This window comes from Amia ocellicauda, chromosome 1 (genome assembly GCF_036373705.1).
Source record: "Amia ocellicauda isolate fAmiCal2 chromosome 1, fAmiCal2.hap1, whole genome shotgun sequence".
Lineage (NCBI taxonomy): Eukaryota > Metazoa > Chordata > Actinopteri > Amiiformes > Amiidae > Amia > Amia ocellicauda.
Window position 1 is genome coordinate 30307882 of NC_089850.1, and position 26186 is coordinate 30334067.

The 26186-nt window shown below is 37.6% G+C and overlaps 1 protein-coding gene across 1 annotated transcript in view; it reads left to right on the forward strand.

Moving 5' to 3' along the window:
* The first annotated feature begins 3974 nt into the window (after positions 1 to 3974).
* Positions 3975 to 26186, forward strand: part of pdss2 (prenyl (decaprenyl) diphosphate synthase, subunit 2) — a 45837-nt gene continuing 23625 nt past the window's right edge. Inside the window, exons 1-2 of the mRNA XM_066701533.1 lie at positions 3975 to 4592; positions 19218 to 19352. Of these exons, the coding sequence (XP_066557630.1) occupies positions 4348 to 4592; positions 19218 to 19352 (380 nt within the window). The 5' untranslated portion in view covers positions 3975 to 4347. The remainder of the gene's footprint in view (positions 4593 to 19217; positions 19353 to 26186) is intronic.

Here is a 26186-nt window from a genome sequence, read left to right on the forward strand (position 1 = left end):
AATATGATCTTGGTGGAACAGCTTTTTATAACTTTGTAAAGCGTTATCCACAAGTAATGTTTTAATCTGAATAGCTGGTATTTTAATGAACAAGAGTTAAAGGGTTAAACACGATTGCTTTTTTCCCCTTCTGAATAATGCTCCTGCTCAAAACATTTAAGATAAAACTATGTTTCCCTGCTTCATATCCATAAACTTATGGTTACCATGTAATTATATGATTGACTGGGTAGATAAAAAGATGCAACACTGGTGACATAACACCTGGTGGTCCTGTCATAACTGATAAAGTAAATTACAAAAAGAGGACATTTCAGAATGTTGATCACCTTTTTTTTTAATGCAAATGTGGTCATTTCATATTCTGTATTCCTCAGCTGGGAAACATGTGTCCCCTTTTGCGTTGGCTTTTTGCAGCCTAAATCATGCAGGCAAAGTACGTTTTTGTGTTATTTATGGCTGAACCTGTAAAAGAAAAAACAGATGAATACACAAACAAAAACAAATTGTCATACCCAATGGCACTTTTGCAAAATATTGTGCTCTGGGGTGCAATTCAGAATGATTTATGAAAAGGGAAGTGTATCTATCTTGAAATCTACACATTCAACAGCATCATTACTGAGGCATCAATAGCAGCGTTTACATCACTTCTGTTACGGCCCACATTGTCTGAGTGAGAGCAGAAATGAAAGTAAACTGTTGTTTTTTCAATAATATAATACTATATTGTTTTCCCCATTATGAAGTTCTGAAACAGACACACTTGTATATTTATAACTATTTCAAAACTGCACTCCAGAAGACAGTATTTTGCTGAAGTGATGTAGGAAAATAAAAAAGAGAATGACACTGAGACAAGAAATTATATGGTTTGTGATTTGGTAATGATATGAATATTAAAATTAGCAAAAACAAACAAACACACAAACCATTCACCACAAATTTCATTGCCCAAAAAACCTGGTATTTAGATAGAAAAATGATGATAGAAAACTGTCACTGAGTTTGTATTGCCTTGTCGACTTGTAAAATAATTTTAATTCTACATAATCTTGCTTCTAATGAATGCTCTGTTGATATGATGTTTTCTACAGGAACAAGATACAAGTTAATCAATAACCAATGTTCGTTTCTATGTGATGAAAATTAAAGAATGTTATGTGCACTATAACCTTTTATTTGTTCGTAACATTGATTTTTTTCTATCAATGTAATTACAGAAACGATGAAGGACAACTTCCTTTCAATAGTACCAGCTTATCTCACATACATTGCCTACACAGTTAAGTAACATTCCCTGCGATTTTGTTGCAGCCATAGCAATATTCCAGTCTGAAAGGCTGCATAGCAGACTAACCCCACGAGATGTGTGTGACTGTGAAGCACTGATATGTAAAACACAATACGGAATCAGGCAAAATCATTATTTAAAGTGCGGCAGAGAGCAGCTGTTGTTTAAATCAGCTCGATTACAAACACAGAAATAATTACCATGGGTTTTTTTTTTCCTCCCTCAAATCACTATCCTGGATTTCACAAACCAGGTGAAGGGACTGCCAAACATTTTGTCTATTGGTACACGAGTCTCATTTTTCTTTTTCTTAATCATCCTCTCCTTATGACAACATGAAGGCAAGTTGAAAAAACTGCAAATTGAATGAAGAGGAATACATTTACTGTGTGAAAACCAAAGCTTCTCAGAGCCAAAGCTAGAGCAAACTTAGGAGGCTCGAATGCCTGACTTGGGGGAGTTCATGAAGATCGTATAGCTCTCACTCCAAACAATAGCCTTCAGCTTCCTCGAGAAGCAGCCCAGGAGAGCAGACAGAGGCCCCTGGTCCTCCTCATTCAGAGGCCCATCGAGAATCCGCCAGAATAAACTTCTCCGGGACTCCCATAAGGACAAGTCATCCGATCCCTTTCTGACCACTTTCTGGAACTGAACAGTTGTTACAAATTGGAGCACAGTGCAAAAACATTTCCCTGTGCGCAGGAAGACTTCATCATGTTCCACTACATTTTCTAGACTTAAACCAAGATAGCGATACTGCTTCGAAACTGAGTGAAACTTCGCAGCTTGGAACAACAGTCGGATCTAGCAGAGAGGCTTTGTTGCATAAAAAATAACAGTGCTAAACTTGCATTGCTAGCTCTTTCAAAGTCAGCACTTCAGCTCACTTTGCTTGTATTACCTCAGTCAGTTCAAGAGTGGAGGATTTGATTTATGGTAATTGTTACTCTTACAATGTCTACAATCTTCCAGTGTGAATAATACAAAAGACAGAGTGACTGCCACCTTGTGTGGGGCTCCTTCTTTGCACTGCATTATGTATACAGTATGTATAAATAAGTTGTTTTAGTTTGCAAGTATCAGGGTGCTTGAGAGAAATCAGCGGAGCTACGATTCTGAAGGTGCACCTTCCTGTGTCTGTCAGTACGTGAATGAACGAGCCAAACTGGAGGGGGAAATTCCAGATAGGGACATACTCTGTAGGACTAGAGGTAGATGTGCTGAAATGTCGCTGATGTTAATGAATCGCATCCCTCCAGGATGACATTGTTAGTGAAATGAAAGCATTGAATTGTTTTCCCCTGTTTTTGCAAGTGGATCAAACACCATGCTCAGCCAGAACACTTCCAAGCTATGCGTTGTATATAGGTAGTGTCAGTTAGCATCACCAGGATTATGTTGGTGTGCTTTGCTACTGAACAAGAGAACGTGGAACAAAACCATTTTCTAGACAGTATAAAATAAATAAATAGAGAAATATATGTTAAATATGTACTTTAATTATAAGATTATTCATTGCAAAGGCATACATATAGAGTAACCTGTGTCTAAAGGCATACTATTGCACAAGCCTGTTGGTTGACAGGACTTCAGTTTACTCCTCTCCTCGTGTACTCCAGACGGGCTCTTGAGAGGCCAGATCAGTTACTCATTTAATCACTCTCTTGTGGTAAAAAGATTTCATAATTACATCTTCTTTAAAACAGACCTAACATTTACAGCCATCTAAATAGACCACATTGCAAATTCTATTGTAGAGTAACATTTGATTAACCCATTTTCATCGAACTGCCTTCCTTTGCTGGGGAAACATGCATCACGAGTGTCGTTCATTTCAGAAAGGAGTAAGATACCCTCCATTTAGCAGGCACATGCTGGAACCTAGACTGATGGATGGATTGTGGAACATGACTTCTTAACATTAATAGGACTCTCCACTAGGATTTATATCAAATCTGAGAGTTTTTTTTTTTTTTAACAGTGAGGTGCATTAGAAAAAGAAATATTCTGGATAGACTACAGAGAAGTATTGAAGTCAATTAGAGCTAAATCACACAAAAATATCTGGAACCAAATAACATTATATTTTGAATCCTTTTTGAATTATATGGGTTAAAATCACAGGTTTTCTATACCTCACTGGGGATGAACATGATTCTTAATTCTTCATCACTATAGGTTAAAGAAATTGGAAATTGATATGTACCATTTTCTGTAATTAAGGTTCAAACAAACTATTGTTTATATGTGTGTTTTGTAGCTTTAGCTTAGTTTTTGTTACTGCCTTTTCTATTCTGAATTCCTTATTTTGAAGTTATATTTTTCTATTTTAATTTAGTTTTACCAATAATCATCTCCAATTGAAGTGGGAGGACCAATGAAAATGTATCTGCCTCCTTCACTGTGGATCTAGTTCAAGCCAAAGTCAAAATTCAAAGTCACTATGCAAAACTGAGTCTGAGATACAGGACAAACCCTGAGTATTACTGAGAAACAAAAAAGAAAACATATGTGAGGGCTGAAATTAGGTTTTCTCTGAAGGAGTATTTTAAACTGCACTGTGTATTTGAAACCTGCGATTTGTACATGCATGTTCAATTATTTTGACTATACACAATATATCTCGGATTGCTGTGCTCCCGCAGTCAAAGGGTTAATGCGCTTTGGTCTGCTTTGCGACATGACGGATTTTGTTTGTTGAAAGATGGCGGCGCCCATAAAAATGTCGTGAGAACTGGGTTTTTGCTTTCACAATGTTAATATATTTTAGTGTAGTTAAATCGGAAAATGGATTAAACATTTTAAATACAGCGCTTGTGTAGATCATTTTAGGAGTATAGAAATATATCAAGAAGATTAATTTATTGTGACGCTTAGGATGTTAAGTGCCTGACATTGATGCATTTCATGACAGTGTCAAGTTTAAGGAACTCACATGTGTCTGACTTCTACGACATAGTATACTAGAAATCATTTGATTGTCTGCTGTTAATTTAATTCGTCCGATCATTCATTTGTATTAGTGTTTATAGTACATCAGACTGACTGTCACGATGGCTTTGGCCCGAGCAAGGTTTAGTTGCCTGGCTTTGTTACACAGGGGTCGCAGAAATATTAGCTTTTTCCCCAACTCTTCTCCATCCAACTGGAGTAAAGTTGTCTCTGAAGCGGAGAAAATCGTCGGATACCCAACCTCCTTCATGAGCCTCCGCTGTCTGCTGAGCGATGAACTCAGTAACGTCGCAATGCAAGTCAGGAAGCTGGTCGGGACTAAACACCCTTTACTGAACACTGCGAGGTATGAGATGAGGGTGATGTCAACATTGCATGAACTACAACAGATTTGCTTCATATTGTGTGGTGGTGGGGGGGTAGTTATGGTAAGTGCACTTACTTGTGTGTTCAGTTGCTCTGTCTTCAGATAACAGCACAGGCAGGTTTGTGTGATCACTATTGAGATTCATGTTGCAGGGGAGTCTAAAGCACACTCGTTGGCGACGCTTTATAACATTATGGGTCTGGATAAGTAACATGTAAAGCAATGATCCACATTGTATTTGAGATTATTCAAATTCAGCCCAGCTTCAATCTCAGCTGCTGTGGTTGTGCTGATGTAGCAGAAGTATAACATCAGCCCCAAAGCAAGAGAGCACTACAATTCACACTTAGCACTTGTATCTGCTCTCACAAATCTACTACTTGTTGATGCTGTGCTGTATCTGTTTCTTTTAAGAAACCTGTTTGCAGTTTTTCTGCATATTATCTGGCTAAGAGCTGGAAAAAGTCCCATTATATTTAGATTGGACACTTAACTGAGAATATTCTTAAAAAGAGACATGCAGTGATATTTATTTTTCCATCTGCAACACGAAATGGTAATGTGACTAAAATACAAGAAAGAGATTGTCTTCATAGTGTATAGTGCCGATAGTTGAACATGGAGTTAGTAACATTTAGATTTGGCCATGTTTTACTGGCAATTAAGGAGTATTTTAAAAGCACAATATTTTTCAACCTCAGGAACATGGTGTGTGATCTTAAACGCTGCCTGATGAATTAAAAATGTCTTCAGTTAAATGCACAAATAGATTTGCCTGATCATAGCTGTTATTCATAGCCTGGGCTGCATGTATGAGGGAAACAAATATTGCAATCTACATATAGCCTATATAATGCTTTACTGAATAATTTGTAATAATTGTGCAACACACAAAGAGGAGTGCTTATTATGTGCCTAGAGAATGTGTAAGTGTGATTGCTGATAATGCAGTGGATTTAGATTAGTTTATTGTACACATATACAATAAAAGAGTTTCTCTACTACTTTTTGAATTGAGAATGCTAAGAAATATTAAAATCAAGCTTATTTTTCCTTTCCTAGTCATATTTAGGTAAGTATGTCTATTTGACCCCATGATGTGTATATTATCAAAGGTAATGCTGCAAGTATGCAAATACCTTACTAATATTTTAAGACATACATTTTGATACTGGTGGTGGTGTTGGGGGGGGGGTCATCACTGAACTGTTATTTGAAGTGACCTTACTGAAATAAAATATTGTATCATAGATGGGTTTTAAGTGTTATATTTATTATTTAATACAAATGTCAATTTGATGGTAGTGCTTATGTATATTATATATTATCTGTGTTAAATCCCAGGTACATTATGTATTACATAGCATTTTGAATATTGTTATTACAGTCATAAAAACTGTTTACAACAAACACTGCAATTCCAGCAATATAACTTTAGGAAAAAACATATTGACCCCTCATAAGTGTAGTCGTGTGTAAGTAGTTGTTACCTCAGCCAGCGAAATGAAACATCTACTTTTTGGCTAGGAATCCAATGTGTGGATGCAAACTAGTTTCTGAGTGTGTTGGTATTGTTATGCAATACAGTAGCAGCTTAACCAACCAACCTCCCCAAACAAACAAAATGAAACAACACACAGGGGCTCAACTACCCAGTTGTATTAATCCCCCCCCACCCCCCAGCAAGTGTTTTGAGAGAGGCTGGAAATAATCTGACTTTGCAGGCAGTTATGTTTGAAATTGTAGCTCAAGGGTGTAATAACCTATACACCTAAATTTGATATGACAATCCATTTTAGTGTTGTAGCACTGGTGAAGTCAACTTCTGACAGTATGATTTTTCACTGTCAGACTGGCACCAGTGTCTCATATTTCTAACTCAGTCTCTTGCAGCACTTGACTGTGAGACAAGGCAAAAATATCCCAAACCAGAAAAGACAGCATCGCCATACTTGCTGAGTTATTTTTTCGTTTAATTAAAAAAAAAAAAAACAAAAAAAAAAAAAACGGGGATATTTATTTGTATTAGATTTGTTTCAGGTTTGCAATGTTGGGAAAGAAATAAAGAAGTAGAACAGGTGATTGTATTGCTGCTTTAATTTTTATTTATGTCAATTCATAATCTAAATGTTAAAAATCTTATTTTTTTATATTGATTTATTTACTTACGATGTGCTGCAGTTAGTTTGATTTTAAACGTCATGATGATTTAAGGTGTTGTATATTTTGAGATGCATTTCAGGCATTTAGTTTGATTGTATGAGGTTTCATTCTCCTATTGCTCCTAAACATGGTGACCTAATGGGTTAATTAACTAATTCATTAATAAAAAAACTTGTTTTTAGATAGAATTAGAGGAGACGTGTTCTCTGAGCAGCCTATACATCCATCAAAGGTTTATACTTTCCTCAGTAAGATAAACCGGATGCAGGAAAAGCTGTTGAAAGAAGATGAATTAAACTGATGAAAGCTTACAAGAAAATCCATTGCAAGATGTCAAACCCACTTGACTGTGTGAGTCACATTCATCCTTGGTAAAGATGGGCTTTTGTCTGTCTAAAATTAGTGTTTCAGGCACCTGCAGTTTGTTTTTCACGGTTTATTCGTACTGAGGTGTAGCTGCTGTCATGTGAGTTGGTAGTTAGATGAGGTGACTGCATACTGTCTGTGGTCACACTGCAGCTTCCTGTAGTCTATACAGCATTCCCTGGTGTGTGTCTGGGAGCAGAAAACAGTTAAAAGGGCTCCACCCTGATAATGACACGGATAATGTACAGTAAAAGAATCAGTGTTGTCAGCGTCTCCATATTCTCCTCCCAATCTAGAGGTTATTTGTTTTCAATTATTGGTATTAATTATTTTACAATTTATTTATTCTGAGTCATTGATTTTTGTATTAAAACAATATATTTGCTTCTTCTATAAAAATAAATACATTATGCCCAGACCAAATCAAAACAAATCAGTGAATCGCAAATGAACTTGTACACAATGGCTTTTTAAGCCACTCTATTATAAGCTACAATGCAATAGGGTACAAGTCTGTAATGTGTCAATTGTGGGAAGGTGTAAGTTTTGATTTGATCAAGGCCTGGATCGCATTCCTGTCATTCTATTCTGATAATAGCACAAAATAATAGTTATAACATTTTAGCAGGAGTTCTCTTACCTGGTTTTTAATTATACTACGGATGGGGTCTAGCTGAAAACAGCCTTTTGTATGTGCAGTGAACGGGTTCTGTGCATGCGGGGTGATGAAGTCAATGGGATTAAAGTGCTCTATGAAAAACAGCCTTAATTCATTTCTGTACACAAGGGGTCTTGCTTGCTGTTTTATTAATATTAGACATATGAATGCCTTCAGGTATCTGCTAGGATGCTGCAGAATGTTCATTTAGAGTGCTGCTTCCCCATCAAATATTAACTTGTGGACAAAAAAGCTTTTGGAGGCATTTGTACATGTTCTGTTCATTATAATTGAAGACATTTTCATCTTAGTCTTCCTTTTTTTATTGTTCCCACACATCAGTATTTCAATCAAACTTCTGTGTAAGCAGTTCTCTCCAACGAACAGATTCTAATTTAAATTAACGGGCCGGGAAATTAAATATCTGGTTTATGAATTTGATCAATTTCAAGCAAAGACGCAACAATCAAGTACAGCACATACACCAATAACAAACCGTACTTATTATTATGTGTGGGTTAGAAAGGCTTTTAACTGTGATCTATTAAGCAGATACTTACTCTTGAAATAACATTTTTTGAAGTCAGCCGCATTGATAAAAATTGTCTTGTGGGAGTTGGGTTGGGGGGCGGGGGGGTAACTGACTGTCGAGATTGATGTGTACCTCAGTCGGTTCTGAGATTTGCGTGTTATGTATGACCCCTTTGTGAGATTTATGTTATAACACTAGCTCTGCTCTGAAAATCTGCTTTTTAAACATCACCGTTGTTTTGCCTCCTTTTTATCCCCACTTGTTTTATTTATACATTTTCCTGCAACGTGATTTTATAGATGTAATATTACCTAATGACTTCCTCATCAATGAAAGATTTTCCATTCCGGAATGACCTTGTGTGATTAACGACGCACAGTGTAATTTTTTATTTTATTTTTACTGCAGTAGGTCTATGAAAGATGTAAGCAAGTTATCCTAATTGCTTCATGCCTTCATGTTGAAGCTTGAAGCGTAATTTCTTCTGGTTGTTTGGAAGGAGTACAGTGTACTTCAGCATGGTGAAGCTGAAGTGACAGACCATTGAATTTGAAACCGTCTGCTCTTTCTGTCCATTGAACAGCACTTTTATTGAGCTGGTCTTTTGTTGGTTTTTCCAAGGTACAACCATGTTCTTCAGCTACTCTTCTTCTATAAGTTTTGAACACAGTTGAACTCTATAATTGATGTCCTTAGTGCTACTGCCTTGACTCCTCCTTGTTGCCTGTGGGCTATATCTTGTAGCTTCTTCTTTCCCCAATTGCCTTCTGATCTAGTGCGTTCTTGCTTTATGCTTGGCCAATCAAAGATGTTATTCATCTGCCAATTATTTTGTTTTACTTTTTTACTTTGTCATCCCCCCGGAGTCAGTTCATTTCATCCTTCTTTAATTATGGACACAGCTTTTAAAGAGTGTTGGCATGGTCCTCTCATTGTATTGTAGCTGTAGTTGCTTGTGTTTGGAAATCTGTGGGTTAATCTGTATTTTAAGTGCTATTAACAGCTGCCTATCCTTTGGCTCGTAGGTTAAACAGAAGTGCTCTTCATTGTCAAACACTATCAAATGATAGTGTGTACTATGTTAAAGTATATTTTTGGGAACTGCTGTTCAGCTTGCTTGAACCTGTTTCCCTAAATCCCATCGTCCAATTCCATCGAGGTTTTACATGTGTTTGTGTGTGTGTGATAGTTAAATGTCTTCCCTACTGCTGAAGTCACTCCAAAACTGTTGAGTTAGTGCAGATTGTGGTGCTCAACACAAGAGTAGAGAAGGGATTGTACATTGCACTTGAACAATCAACAGTCTTCTTTCCTTCTGTTATTACTGTGGACTGTGATCTGCAGCAGGGTTAGGTTGCGGTAGATTTAATGCCCACCAGGAACACAGGAGCACTATCTCCCTAGCCAAGATACCTTTCTTCTAGTTCCCCACTTCATGCTGAATAGACTATATGATTGATTATTGTTGTTGACGCCAAAGTGCAGACTCTGTCATAAACATTATTAATCTCTCTTCCCCTAGTCCACAGCCCAATCTCATTACTACTGACAAGTTGATGTTTGCACTTACTCAACTAACATATGAACATATTGTTGGTTTTATATAGTGACAGTTTAAGGAAATTACACAAAATAAAGTCTTCTCCCTTTTAGAAGGTCTCAAATAGTTAATCACACTTTTGGGTGAGCTTTGTGCTCTGCAATGGGGGTGATGTGCTTCCTGACTAAAGGGATTTCTTGGAGATATTGGTGGAGGGACAAATTCCTAGGGCTTGAATGGTTGGAAAACATCATGGCTCATACAGTAGTCATATCTTTAAGTTGTTTGAGTTCAATCCTCTTGCATCCAATGACTATAATGCTCAGACTGTAGTCGGTGGGTGTACAGTAGTTTGGCCAAGTTTAACAGGTCTCCTGAATTCAGCCTGACTAAGATCTCAGGTGTCGCAGTGAAGTGAGGATTTCCAGATTTGGCAATATTCAATAACCTTGCCCAAGAGAAATTCTATATTTTATTTGTATTACCTCTTGCCTACTAGTAATTGCCAGTCCTCCATCCAACTGGCCAAAGCATTTGAAAAGGGTTTTGACAGGATGACACAAACAGTAAGCACAGACAATGATTATAACTGACAATGATACAGTCACCCAGTTCTCTCCCCTAACCTTGGTCCAAGACCCGCAGGGGCTAGTTGAATAATAAAAAGGTAAAATATGAGTTGTAGAGCAGGGAGCAAATCCGTCCTCTTTCACACATCCTATCCATATTGCTTATGAACAGACAGAGCTCGAAAAGAGATTCTGTGGGAAATAAAGACACAATGAAGCCCATTTGAACAGCACTGGGTTTGCAAATGAGATTATGGAAAGAGGACAGAAGGATTTATTTTTTATTTTTGTCTTGACTTGCTCTGCAAATAGTTTGCCTGGTCACATTTCTTCTCCCTCATTAGAGAGAGTGATGTTCTTCTTTAGAGGTGTAAACAAGAAAAAACAAGCTGTTGGAAATGACACAAGCGACCTGTGGTGCCCCATGTGAGCACTACTCCTCTTCAGAGTTTATACACGTAGTACTGTTTCTCGTATTGCTGGAAAGCAAGGGAGACGTGTGAAGAAGCTAGGTTTAATAATTTTACCTGAATTAACATACAGGGTTAGTTAGTTAGGTGCTGCCTTCCCCCCGACTCCCCCCCCGCCGTCTTCGTAGGAGAAATGAGTGCGGTGAACTTTGTCTGTGGGAGGTGTAATTTGCAGAGTATTAACGGGCGGCCTGCGTCTGTGCCTGAGTAGGCGGTGCGATTCCCCAGGGCCTCTACATTAATGATGGCCGTGATTCATTTCATAGTGCTGAGGCTCCCGAGGGGTCTGGATAAAAACTGGCCACATTAACTGCTCCTTAGGGATGCATGTATGCGATGCTTTATTTCTGCAGCCCGTTTCTCATTGCATAAGCTTAGAAAAAAACCTATATATGCACATGATCAATTCAGCGGTGAGTTGTTATTATTATTTTTTTAAAACAACATAACACTTGCCTTTTCTTATGTTTTTTTTCAAGGGCAAATAAGGTACCATTGTATTTGCCTTTAAAAGTGTGCCTCTATAGACATGGTAGCTGGTAAGATTCAGTATATCTAGGGCCTGTTTTTCCAGAGTTGGTATCATTTACTCATGCGTAACCTCAGCATGTGGAGTTTTTCAAATTCAGATAATGTATGCTGATTTTTTCAACCATTTTGAGTGAGAAGATTCAAATGAACTTTGGAAAAATCAGGCCTTTAATGTTGTAATTTAAAATTCAGTGTCTGAATTCTGAAACTATTGCTTCCTTAAAATTAATCATGGTAGACAGACACCATCGACACCACCTAAAAGTTAGTCCCATATTGTACGTTATCATTGCCTACCATGGCTTACTCTCCAGTGAAACATAACCATGTCTACAGCATTAAATCTCAGTATATTGATGATATGCTAGATGATATGACTAGCTCTGTTCAAGAAACTGCTATTGCATGGTCCATTAACAGCACTTACTTTCAAACCTGTATGCATCCCTCATATTGGCGAGAAAGTGTCAAAGGAACTGTTTAAAAAAAAAAAACATGATATGCCATGCCTTGCAGTTGCTTCAGTGGATTTAAGTGATTCTTTGACAAATTGCGACAATAGGTTCCTACAAGTATTCGTTATGTGATAATTAATACAAGGTTTATTAATACATTCAGGGGACTCCAACTGTAAATTGTGTCACACTAAAGATAAATAAATTATTCCTACATGTTAATTTTAATTAAAACATCATGCAGTATATATATTATAATAAATTCAACTTTCTCAGAATATAAATGTATTTGAAGCTTTTATTCATACATAAATGTAGAGAACAATTACTATCTGCTAAATTGCAGTACTTAGAAACATTCTAGCAACACAGCCTATTCTAGAATTTACAATCATTCTCCTCAATGTATTATATTATAGTTGAATTCCCATTTGGTAAAACTTTAAAAGGTCACAGTTGTTTTTATCATGCAGTTTTCTGTGTTGGTTTGTGCATTGCTCCTTTACGGTTTTATTTTCCCTTGCCTGATCGAGTCTGCTGTTGTTCATTTTAGATTGTGTAGGCAAAGTAGACCATTTTTCAACATAAAAGAAACACAACTTAAATTTCAAATGGTTAAAAATAAATGTCGTGCTGCATTTTTAAATTTCTTTAATTTCATTTTGATCCACACTTGTATACTGGAATTTTGTGAATGCATGAAGGAAGTTATTAGGAAGGCTCAGTGTCCAAGTCTCCACACAAGGGAGCTGTCACTCTGCCCAGTTTCCTCAGGGGTCAGCAGTCTGGCTTTCCTAACCACAGAGGGCTTAGTTAGCTCTTCCACATCTCTGGCTGTAGCCCCCAGCAAGAACTGTTTGTCACCCCACCGCAGGTTGCAGTGGCACACAATGTGCTGTACGTGGTCCAAGTTCTAATTCCGGACTGTAGTATCCTGCGTTAATTTCCATGGCAACCGCGGCTCTCCATCATAGACTTTGCCATTTACCTGTTAGCTCCTCTGCAAATCTTGGCTTTTCTTTACTCTGTTTGGGAATAGAATAGTAAAATAACAAGTTATAACATTATACTATTTCATATATGTCTGTAAGAATTTACTAATTAGCCTAATCAAGGAAATTTGACTGATTGCTTTGCTGATTTATCTTACTTTTTCAATTTTGTAACCCCATATTTTATGGTCTGCTTCAGAGTTTTTGACTGATGCTGCCTGTGGTTTAGGAAATGTGTGTTTTTTAACATATGCGCAGCAACAGAAAAATGAATTTTAAATGGAACATTTGAGATTGCTTACTATAAATACAATTCTGAGCCATCATAAAACCCATTACAATCCGTGGAATCTACTTTACCAGTCTGTATCATACACTTTTCTCTGTTTGCAAGACCCTTGTCACAGTAGGTTTTATTATTTTTAAATAACTTTTTTAAATAGCTATTATTGAGCACCTGTAAATCATCATATTAATTAAAGTATGCTAATTAGTATGATGCTAAAGATGACATCAGCACCTGATCGTCTTTTCTGATAAGCAGGACATCATCTATCAAATCAAACGAATTCCCAGACTTCATTCAGTAGCAGATTATTGTCTGCAGTGACAAAGTTTCATGGGAGTTCCCAATTCCCAGTTCCTTTTAATTTCGAGGCTGTTTATAAGCCAATGAACACAAACCTAAGTCCGACATGCTGCAGTTCAGTTTTAGGGCTGGTCTCATATTTTTCGTGGAGGTTTTCTGTTCTTCAGTTTGTTTTCTAGTCAGCTACAGCTTCCTCTGCCAGCCTAAAATAGCTGTAAGGCACTTTTGTTAACCAGTAACAAATGCAGACAAAGATTATTATATTCCTGCCAAGCTAGGGAACACATAAATATATGTCTCCTTGTTAAGAAGATGAATGTATAGGAGGTGATCAGATTGTACAAATACTAGAACACTTAATTCTACATAGCGGGAGTAGATATCACTTGCGATGACATTTCGAACTACCTACAAGCGCCAAAGCCAGTCATTGTAACCAATAGCTCTTTAACAGCAGTGATATGATAATCAAAGGCAAATCATCCTATAAAACTTAGAAGTTTTATTCATGAATATCAAATCCAACATTTACATAGCACAAATTGAGTATTTCAATTGAAATATGATAATATTTTTGCTATAAATAACATCAATACACAATATACAATATTTGTTTTTTCTAAACACGCACACTGCAGTCAAAACATAAATAACTATGGCCTTACAATAAGCAAAAAGCTCAAAAACAGCATACAATAAGGGAATGAAACAAATGCAAACGTACATATTAGAATAATGCTCAAAAACAATATTTAAAAAAATGGAATCTGTACAGTTTTCCCTGGACTGAATCAGTGTGCAAATCTCCAAAAAGGACACCACTGCTGGATAAGTATAGTTCAATTAACAATATGATATTAATAAACTAAAGGATGTGAGTACTTTTGCTCCAACTAATCTGAAAAATGTCCATTATTAAATGAACTTCCTATTATAACAGCAGGCATTTTTGTATGTTCTATCTTCCATCAAGGAAAATCATCATATTATCGCTATTAGATTGAATGCAAGTTGAAAACTGTAAAATATAATTTGCATCTTGATTCTGGTAGAACTCTTGAGAAATCTCTCAGGTGGTTGTCTGCATTACACAGTGTCTTGAATCCTTCCAGGCAAGTGAGGGGAGATTGAGAGTGCAACATACTCTAAGTAATGCTGTTGCAGGAGCTAATGTTGCATACAAGAACTGTTGATGGAAAATTAAACTTTTGAAAAATCATTATAAATTTAAACTCAATATTCAAGGGAATTTTGAGAAATTTGATAACTGATCACTAAACATGTTTTAGATTTGTTTTTCTCCATAGACACTGACAATTGTGTTGTTTGATGCAGCTTATATTGCATGAATGTTTTTGTCTAGGAATGTGCTTTTATTGATACAGGTAGATTTATTTTGAATTCATAAAACAAAAATCAGAGAAGAACCTTAAACTCAATAGCTTTTGATGTCTTTCCTTGGGTTTCAAAGGAGGCTAAACCAATGGAGTTCTATAGAATGTAATTACAAATTACAAATGGAATGGACAGCTGAAAAAAATAGACATATCATTTAACAAACCTAAGCTTTATTCTGCCTACAACTGTGTATTTGTTTTGAGGTAAAAATGTTTTTTTACATGCCATGAAATAAAGTTCAGACAAGTTTGCCTACACACAAGCAAACATCAATATTATTAGCATCTTTGAGAGTTTTTCTGTGTGTATATTATATTCTTAATTCATTTTCTTTCCTGTTATGTGAAAAGGGACCCTTGAGTCGTATGTAACCACTGCAAGCTGCATCGCAGCATAAATGATGCTCGACGGATCGAATTAATGATGGTCTGGACATGCAGTGCTTTCAAAATTGCACTGACCTCCAATATGAGTTTTCTTAAAGCAATTATCAACACTTCTGCCAGTGAGCAGTACAAGGAAATAGCAATTCCTTATTCAGGAGTGAGAATTAAATTAAGGGTATCACCTCTGGAGACGGAGCGAGAGTAACATGTTGTCTCATTAGGGCTGGTTTCTCCGCATTTAATTTACATACCATTATTTGGCAATATGTGAAAATTTAAGTACGCTACAGCGTGTAATTGTATCGTGGCAGCACCGTTATTGGTTTACCCTCAAGTATTACCTGTTAATTTGAAGGAATTATGAGCAGATGAGAGCCAATGATTTTTCTCTTAGGCATAATTCTGTGATGAAACCTTAAATGCTCTAGGCTTTATGGCTCGAATTGAATACTGATATGGTTGCATACTTCCATTCTCTCATTTTAAATGTGCATGCTTTTCTTTGTTCTAGTCCACCGTAAAAATGACCAGACTATGACAGTTTTTATTTTTACTTTTAAAAGGGGTTTTATGTATTTGTTTATGTTAAGTTATAATTAAAGTCAGTGTTGGTTTCTGCCTGAAGAAGAATCAAGCATTTATTATTGTAAATGTTATTACAAAGAGGAAAAAAAAAAAGATTCTCAATCCAACAAATTAGCTGAAAGAGACACCTGCAAAGTATAGAGATTACAAAGAAATGAAAAAAGTTATGCATACTATGGTGAATCACACTTTCTCTCATACTGGTATGCATGGCAATCTGTACCACAATTTATTTGTAAATCCAACACTTAAATATGTTTTAAGTGAATACTTGTACTCTGAAAGATGATTTCATTTCTGAGGAATTAATCTTTCTTATACACTACTGTTCAAAAGTTTGGGGTCACTTAGAAATGTCCTTGTTTTCCATGAAAACATACATGAAATTAGTTTGAATAGGAAATATAGCAAAATGAATAAGAAATATAGTCATTGAAAAGGTTAGAAATAATGATTTTTAATTGAAATAATAATTGTGTCCTTCAAACTTTGCAGCATTTACAGCCTTGCAGACCTTTGGCATTCTAGTTGTCAATTTGTTGAGGTAATCTGAAGAGATTTCACCCCATGCTTCCTGAAGCACCTCCCACAACTGGGATTGGCTTGATGGGCACTTCTTGTGTACCATACGGTCAAGCTGCTCCCACAACAGCTCAATAGGATTGAGATCCGGTGACTGTGCTACCACTCCATTATAGACAGAATACCAGCTGACTGCTTCTTCCCTAAATAGTTCTTGCATAGTTTGGAGCTGTGCTTTGGGTCATTGTCCTGTTGTAGGAGGACATTGGCTCCAATCAAGTGCCGTCCACAGGGTATGGCATGGTGTTGCAAAATGGATTGATAGACTTCCTTCTTCAAGATCCCTTTTACCCTGTACAAATCTCCCACTTTACCACCACCAAAGCAGCCCCAGACCATCACATTGCCTCCACCATGCATGACAGATGGCGTGAAGCACTCCTCCAGCATCTTTCATTTGGTCTGCGTCTCACGAATGTTCTTCTTTGTGATCCGAACACCTCAAACTTACATTCGTCTGTCCATAACACTTTTTTCCAATCTTCCTCTGTCCAGTGTCTGTGTTATTTTGCCCATCGTAATCTTTTCTTTTTATTGTCCAGTCTGCGATATGGCTTTTTCTTTGCAACTCTGCCTAGAAGGACAACATCCTGAAGTCGCCTCTTCACTGTTGACATTGAGACTGGTGTTTTGTGGGCACTATTTAATGAAGCTGCCAGTTGAGGACCTGCGAGGCGTCTGTTTCTCAAACTAGACACTAATGTATTTGTCCTCTTGCTCAGTTGTGCACCGGGGCCTCCCACTCCTCTTTCGATTCTAGTTAGAGCCAGTTTGCGCTGTTCTGTGCAGGGAGTAGTACACAGCGTTGTACGAGATCTTCAGTTTCTTGGCAATTTCTCGCATGGAATAGCCTTCATTTTTCAGAACAAGAATAGACTGACGAGTTTCAGAAGAAAGTTCTTTGTTTCTGGACATTTTGAGCCTGTAATCGAACCCACAATTGCTGATACTCCAGATACTCAACTAGTCTAAAGAAGGACAGTTTTATTGCTTCTTGTGCTAACATAATTGCAAAAGAGTTCTCTAATGATCAATTAGCCTTTTAAAATGATAAACTTGGATTAGCAAACACAACACGCCACAGGACTGATGGTTGCTGATAATGCGCCATGTAGATATTCCATTACAAATCAGCCGTTTCCAGCTACAATAGTCATTTACAACATTAACAATGTCTACAATGTATTTCTGATCAATTTGATGTTATTTTAATGGACAAAAAAAATGCTTTTTTTTCGAAAACAAGGACATTTCTAAGTGACCCCAAACTTTTGAACAGTAATGTAGGTTTTTGTACTATGACTCTGAAACATAATTTACAGCAGTGTTCCCAATTACAATATTATAGGCCACATCAGTAATTAATTGAGGTCTGGTGAGTGATATAGACCCCATTCATCCTCAAATCTTAAACACAATTTAATCTTTCAGCTTTCTTTTAGTTATATATATACACACACACAAACACAAGCAATGTAATAAAAACAAATGAAACGCACAGTGTACCTGCTGGGACACTTCTAGGGTCTCTGGGGAACTCTTTTCGCCCATAGGAGATATAATGAGGAACACTGATTTATGCTACATACAAATTATACTTTTAATTGCTTTAGAAAACCACAGAACCACAGGAGAAAATGTAGCATTTTAGGGTTTTAGCTACTCGATTCACTGTCTCAAACAGAACCACAAATAATGAGCGAATCAGTGTTTGCAAGCAACAGTTTTTATTCTCCGGCAGCTTTAAAGGAGCCACACAAAACTCTGTCTCTTTCTAAACTACTTCTGCCCACCAGGAATCGGGGCAACCTATCTGCTTGTACCTTGTGACCTTCAACCCTTCAATCTAGAATACCCCTAAATAAATCAGATCCCCCAATGATCTGCCCCACCCACAAACATAATGAAGTGACAGACACACACGTACAGCAGTCCCTCCATCCACACAGCAGTTCCAGATCACTACAATATTAAAAGTGCTACATCTGAGATTACGTCACTGAGTCTGAATGTTGGATCATTCAGCAAGTCAGTGACCCCTCCTTGTAACTGGCGGTGTTATTTCTGTGATATCATCTATCATCAGCACAGCACTGTTATTTAACACAAAATGGGGTGCTGTGGTGTTCAGGCCAGAGCAAATCGCTGCTCGCCCACTAAAGTGATGTCATCAGAAACGCACCCGTTCAAAAACAGCCCAATTGACAATAGGTTTGTTGTTCTGAGCTTTTTTCAAGTATGTAAATCACCATCTAATGTTTTCTACTGCAGCTTGAATCGTATAGTACATAATCTGCTTTGAAAGCCTGAGCATACTGTACAGACTCATGTGTGATTATTAGCCTCTATGTTAAGATACTGTTAGGTGCACGCATCATACTGTTTCATTCTCTTTTCAGTACAGCTTGCCAGAATCTCTGATCTCTTTTTTGACAATGGATTTCAGTTAAATCCCAGCATATTTCAAAACAGGCCTGAAAGAAGGCTATTGGTTTAAAGGTGCCTGTAACAGAGTAAAACCTTTCCAAATGAAGCACAACAAATTGATGTTTTTTGTAGAAAATACAGGATTAAAGAATGCACGGTGTTTAGTGTTGAACGGTATCGCTTTGCAGTTACAGCCAAGTAAAGGATGTAACACTTCTGTTCTGTCCTTACAGATATCACCATCTAGTTTAACAGCGGTCCCAGATCCACAGATGGAAATGTCAGTGTTGTACAAACCTGCCAGGGTCTTTGCTTAGCATTTCAGTGCTGTTTAATTGGTAATGTCTGCTCTTTCCAACAGGGGGTTTGTCTACGACAGCAGGAACAACCTCCAGATGAGAGGCCTGGTTGTGCTTCTCATCTCCAAAGCGGCTGGCCCCAGTACTGCAGCTGCAAACCTTCTGCAGCAGGACATGGTCAGCGGCATCTACCCCAGGTATTGACCAACCAGGTTCTCCTGCTAGTTAGTGCAGCTGTCATAACTCACACTACAGATCAGACACACACACAAGAAATGATTTTAAGACTGGTGGAACCTTTTCGGTCAGAAGAGACAACACTAAGCCTCTGAGACATGCACAGGGCACACAGTATTGAGTCTGTGCTCTAATGAGACAACTCTCCTGGGACGTTGACTTCTATTTCACACTCTGCCATCATTACTGTAACAGGAGCGGGCTTCAAAGACGGCTGTTCAGCACAGGAGCAGCTCACAACTTTATAATTTGTATATTAAACCACTGTAGTGACAAAAGCCCATTAAAATGTCCAGACCCTTCAGACATGTACTTTTCTTTTTGCTATATTCATCTGTAGGATGTTTGTGTGAGAAATAATCCCATTCACGTTGCCAGACAACCTCTCGAATATTCATTCATGTGACGTGTTCCATGTCCAGACGCGTTCCTGGAGAGACGTGAAAGGCGCTTGAAAATGACGACTCTGTCAATAGATTAATTGATCCAGAGGTTCCTTGACTCCCTTTTCTGAATGTTTTGCCAACAGAAAACAATTATCATTGGGAGAAATACATCTTTGCACATTTTAGTCTATTTACAGAGCTTGGTGTTCAAGCACAAAGGACAGTTTGTATTTAATCCAGCCTGGAGTCAGACCTAATTTTTCCTTGCAGCAGTACTGTAATGAAGTGTTAGTGTCTAGGACTCGCATTATCAGCCACATTACAATGGCTGCCCAATGGACTGACCTTCCCTCCTGCGAGTGACAGTGAAGGGGTGTGCTGTGCATTTTAACTTCTTGGCACAGTATGTCTTCCTACTGTCCAGCAGGGCCTGACTGGATAGCTCTAAAGCATCAAAATACCACCCTGCCAGCCAGGTCTTGCTGCTGTGTGTATGTGTGTGTGTGTGTGTGTGTGTGTGTGTGTGTGTGTGTGTGTGTGTGTATAATGAAATCCAGGGGATGTGGGTTAACATCCCATCATAGATGCCAGGCACCAGCCTCATTACAACATGTCAAAGAAAAATGGGAAGGACTTCAGAGCACCCTCAACAAGCATCAAACAAAAAACAACAGCAAGGAAAAAACGGAATTATTATTTTCTACTTAAGTTGCATTGTATACGCTTTTTTTTTAGTACACGGAACCTTCTGGCTTCTTGACTTGCAGCTTGTCTTTACAGCTGTCAGGAGATGGACATTACTTTTGTGAATTCTGCACTATTCATTTATTTATATATTTAGTTGAATATAAACAGGCTTATACTGACAGGATTGTCAAGGAAGGATATATCCCACATGATGACAGAAGCCTTTTACTGGCTTTAGTAATCCTTAATGTTCTGTGGGTTTCAGCTCTTTCTGTAGAACATTCCCATTCAGTGTTATTTCTTGTTCATAAAGGAGCTATCTGTTATTGATGTGTGGCCTGGGAGTTCTGTTTCTAAAGTGTGATTTTTCAATACTTTCTGGAGGAAACGATTGCGCAGCTCCACTCATTTTGTTTTCGCTCTTATTCTGAGGTTACAGTAAACCTCCGTAATGCGAGACGCGCGATCCTGCGTGTGTGTTTTGCAGGTAGCTGTTTTGGAATAACAACCTAACCACCAGCTTGAGCCCTTGGCATCTAAAGTTTGAATACATGCACGTTTTTCCAAACCAGAAAGGGAGCAGCCCTTTGCCAGCGAATAGAGGTTACGAGAGGGGAAGGAAGAAGAAGAAGAGAAGAAGAAAACAAGGGTTCATTTTAGCACCAGGACATCAGACAGCTGTTGTTTTTAATTTGGTCCAGACTCGCTAAAAGAAAAGGGGAAAAATGTTATTCTCATTAGCCAGTTAGACACTGACTTGACACTGTATGCTGTCTCTGTCTCAGTTTAACAATTCATAGGATGCTGTAGAGACCCCACAACATAGAAAAATTAATTGAAATGCTATTATACCTTGGCTGAAAAAGCAAGCTTCCCTCATAATGCCCAGGGCAAGGTTAAAGGTCTCCTTTCCTCACTCATGAAAATAAAATTGAATTCATCGTGGTACAGTATGTAGCCTTTACAATTACAGTAAAATAGTTGAGTAGCAGTATTGCCTTAAATGGAAAATATGCATCTGATTGTAAGGTTTTCTTTATATATTTTGTTCAGATTTTCTTACTCTTATTTAGTACAACAGGCCATATTTATGGTTAGAATTGTTCATTTGTTGTCAATTTAGATACAGTTTAGGATTGCGTTTGCACGAGCAATTTCCGTTCACTTTTTAAATATGGGACTGGCGAGTAAATGATGATCTGAATTATTCGGATTGGGTTTCATTTTATTACGGCTGCTATTTATACATTTACCTCACTTAAAATCTTTTGGGCTCTTTCGCTTTGAAAATTATAAATATTTGCTGTTTCATATAAAACATATATAACTATAATATACAAAACAATATAAAAAAATAGGGCACTGCTTTCTCTCAAATGGATATTTGTCGATTACAATTCAAGTATAAAATATAATTTAATTTGGGGTTGTAATTTGAATTTGTATTGCGTAATATGGGTTACTTGACATATTTCGGGATAATCCCACTTTAGAAATGAAGACGGTCCAGACAGTCTTAGAATAAATGGAGCTCTAAATGGACAAACCAGAACATAAAACTAAGTTGAAGTTTCAGTGCAGTTTCTCTGTATTTATAAAGAGGACTGGGATATGGCATGAAGTGGCATTGTCAGTTTCTCAGCGTTCCCTTCTAGCACGCCCCGGGCCAGGCCTTGAGGAAGTGCCTGCTTAAATAAAGGTGGCTTTCAAGTGCCACACACTTCACATTCACTCCTCCGCCTACGTCATCAATCTGTCTCCAGCACTTCAAATCTTTGGTGAGATTGAGAATTAAGGCTCCCAGATGATTTATAGCATCATCAAAACAATGAGCACAGTGAGGGCAATGCAGTGAACAGAGGCGCCGGAATCAGAAACACATTCGTTCAGTCTTCGTAGTGTAGTACGACGGGGGTGTCAGCCTATTATCTGAAGGCATGCAGCTTAAAGTCATACGGAAAAGGGAATGGTGACTTTTGTAATGTATCTTCAATTCTACATCTTGGCACTATCCTGTTGCTACCAGAATTTGACCGGGCCGCCTCCTTCTAGAGTCATCTGGGGGGATGAGATGCATATGCCTTATATTGATGAGAAGAGCAGTTGGAAACCATATGGTTCCTTAATGAGAAAGTAACAGATGCAATTAAGCTCAGTTTTATTCAGGGCATATTCAGAGATGGTAGGGTGTATCCTGCATACTTTTTCCTGGCAAGATGCACAAGTCAACACTGGGGATCTCTTAAACTCACTTGTAATGTTGAGGGTCAGTTTGTAACATACAGACCTTTACAATCTTTCCTGATGAATTCTGTCTTTCTAGTCAGTGCGTTGGCTTTTGTGAACCCTGCTTTTTCTTGCCTATCTGTCTTATAGTCATAGAATTTCCTCTGGCATTGAAGTTTCTATCCTGTTCATCTTTCATGGACAAATACTGTAAAAAGGAAAATGTGACTATAGACGGGGTCTGTAAAGTGGGCTCTCTTGTTTTTTCCCTATGGTTTGTATACAGCACTAGAGCCTTATTGGATCCCATGAATAAAGCAGATAAACCATGCCTTCATAACTGAATCACACTGCATATTATAGAGCTTCTTACCTACAATAAGCCTTAGTTTATGTGGAGTTGGGGTCCTCATGCCTTCAGGAAATAGGACATGTTTAGGCCATGTTACCAGAATATGTGACAGGCCTTGGGTATCCTGTTCCCACTGGGCATGAAATCCCAATAGATGCTATAGTCTTCTCATTTTAAAAGAGCATTTATTAAGGGGTTTTACTTTTGGGGCAAACCCACATTTAATTATACACACACACATGTTCTCATGGTTTATAGATGAGGTTCATGGGATGTGGTTTATGTGGTACTTTTGCAGTAGTTTTAAATCTTGGTTTCAAGTTTGTGGGGCTTGCAGAGTCCTCTGCATGTTTTTCCCTTTTTAAGAGAGAAATGAGGAAGGAATGGTGTTTCAACAGGCAATTTTATATGCGCTTTATTTATGTGCATTGCCAAGTAGTTACCAGAATCCAGTATTATATTTGGCAATGTCTGTGGTGTTTCAATGACCTCTTTCTTACACAGGCCTCTGCTGCAGTCAAATCAGTGGGTGTGAGGTGTCAGTCTGGTTAGAAACTATTACAAGTGCGGGGCTAATCCTTGCTTTTTTCTATAACCACACCCCTGGAGTGTTCTCATAGCCTGCCCAAACAGGAAGTGACTGAATTCTTCCAGTGCTTGGACAGCAGTCATTTCACACACAGTTTTTTCTCTTACGGCATTGCTTAGTTTGGAAGTGGTCTACCTCTCTAATGACTTTGTGACATCAAAGATACGACTAGAAGCACTTTTCACATTATGATTTTTTTTCTCCCCCGTCTTTCCACACTCCTTTAATGTAAAGGCAAATTGGCTACTTTTTATTTTATTTATTTTAAATGTCTTTTCTACTGTCAGTTCTGCTCCAGTGAGCATTAGTCAGTATCACAAAAACACTATAATTCCTCACAATTTGGCACAAGTTGGCTGCCTTGTTTGGCAAAGGACCAGCGCTGAATAGCATGTAGTTTTCTGGTCTGGATTTCTGTATGCCTGCAGAGCTGAGAGAAAAGACACCGCTCTCCTGGGGCCTGCTGGTACCATACATAACTATTGCCAGTGGCATGGCCAGCTACCTTTCTCAAGCAATGCATTAGCAGCAATTCGTTATATGCAGGTTTTTTTTGGCAAGGTATTCTTCCTGATTGCATATATGTATTCTTGTGCCCAGTTTTTTTCTTTTTTTTTTTTCTTTTAATTGGTCAGATTAATTGGATGATAGATGTAAAGCATCCGCACTCTTCAGGAACAGCACCTTTGCTTGCAATGAAATGCCTTGTTATTGTTCTACTACTATTGTTCTTGTTAACAACTTTTTGATATTTGCTCAAGGTTTTGGGGTTTGTCTGCTTTTTCTAGTATGACCAGGAACCATTTGGATATAGTGTTATAGACAGGATTGGCGTCTGTTTTGCATTGTACTACTTATTTGTAAACTGCACTCCCAGCCCTGCTGCAGCTCAGTGATGAGACTCTCAAGCACACCAGCCCCACAGCAGACCTGCCATTCTGCTCTCTTTGTAAGCCTCGATTTACAATGGGCAATTATTGAGAGCAGTAATTGTTCGTAAGAAAATTGCTACAGAATTGCCCTATGAAACACAGTGAGCAAGATGGCTTGCACTATTGTCAAGAGAGTGATATTTATTATGTGCTTACTACTTATGTGCCTGTCTCCTGTGAACCCACTTCTTTTTCCAGTTAAAAAAATAATAAATTGACATGCCATTTGCTAACGGTATTGCCAGCAATAAACTTGTAGGTGTAGATTAGAAAGAATGATGTGTATTATTATTGGCAGCAGATATTGCTAGAAGTAATTGCCAAGTAAAAAAACTACAGTAAGGTTCAAGCATTTAGTATACCAATAGAGAGAGCCCAGAACCTTTGAAATAATCCCTCTTGACCATTGCAATTCTGCAATGTAATCTGAGGGTCAGAGGCATAGGACTAAAAGTATAGTGATGGTGCAAAATATGCACTGTTAGTCTCCTCATTCCCTGATACCACCACTTGTCCCTAACATTGTATAGATATGCGGTACATGGCACAATTCCTCTCATGTTTTCACAGTCTCAGTTTCTTATGGTAATTTGTTCAATATACACATGACTCTGACTCACTGAAGAGTATGTATGTATGCACACATGTATACATTACTTTGACCTTATTAAATATATTTGCATCCTTTATGATGTCTTCTCATTCTTTGCCTATTTTTTATATTTTTTTAATAAAGAAGATTATGTTAAATAAGAGGATTGCGGTCTAAAAATACAACCTGTCTAGTGAAATGATGATTAACTGCAGGAGGGCTTTACTATTCCAAGCCCAGTATGTCACATTTTTTAAGTATACATTTAGGTACAATTGACTGGAAAAGTAACAGGTTCCTCTAATTTCCTAAGCAGAACATTCAGCATGCATTGACATTCCAAATTTTTGAAATAAAATGTAGATGGGTTTACAGTATATAACATGTATATTAATATATTTGATAATCAAGGCTAAAGTAGCCTTTTTCAACTACTGTAAAACATTGTATAAGACATTCCCATAAAAAAATGTTTCAATGACACTGCACTCTATACTCTGTACTCTGGTCGGACCAATGTGAGACACTGATTTAAGCTGCTGGAAAAACTTGAATACTCAACCTGGCTGTTTTTGTTGTACCTCAGCATACTTTGACAGCCATCTTTAAGTGCAGAATAACAGACATGGCTGAACAGAATGAAAAGCTTGGCAATAACTTCATAAATGGTGCATATTCAATATTTTGAGAAAAAGTATTGAATTTTGTCACTTTTGTTTTTCAGCTTTTCTTAATGGATTTTATCAAAGCAGTGAAAAAACAGGTGATTTTATCAAAATGGGAAAATGTGATCTAAAATGCCAGATCTTACCTCTATTTCTCTTACAATCTGATGATGAGATGCTGAAGACTTATAATGAACTACCCAAGATTGTTTATCTCTATTTCAAAGAGACTAAAAGAATGCCTTCAAATACATATGAGAGCTGGAGTAAAATGTAAATTCTGTGTAAATGAGATCAGGGCCTTTTTTCAGATGACATCAAGACCTTTGTGTCCAGAACTTACAATGTGTCTCTCAAGGCTTTAT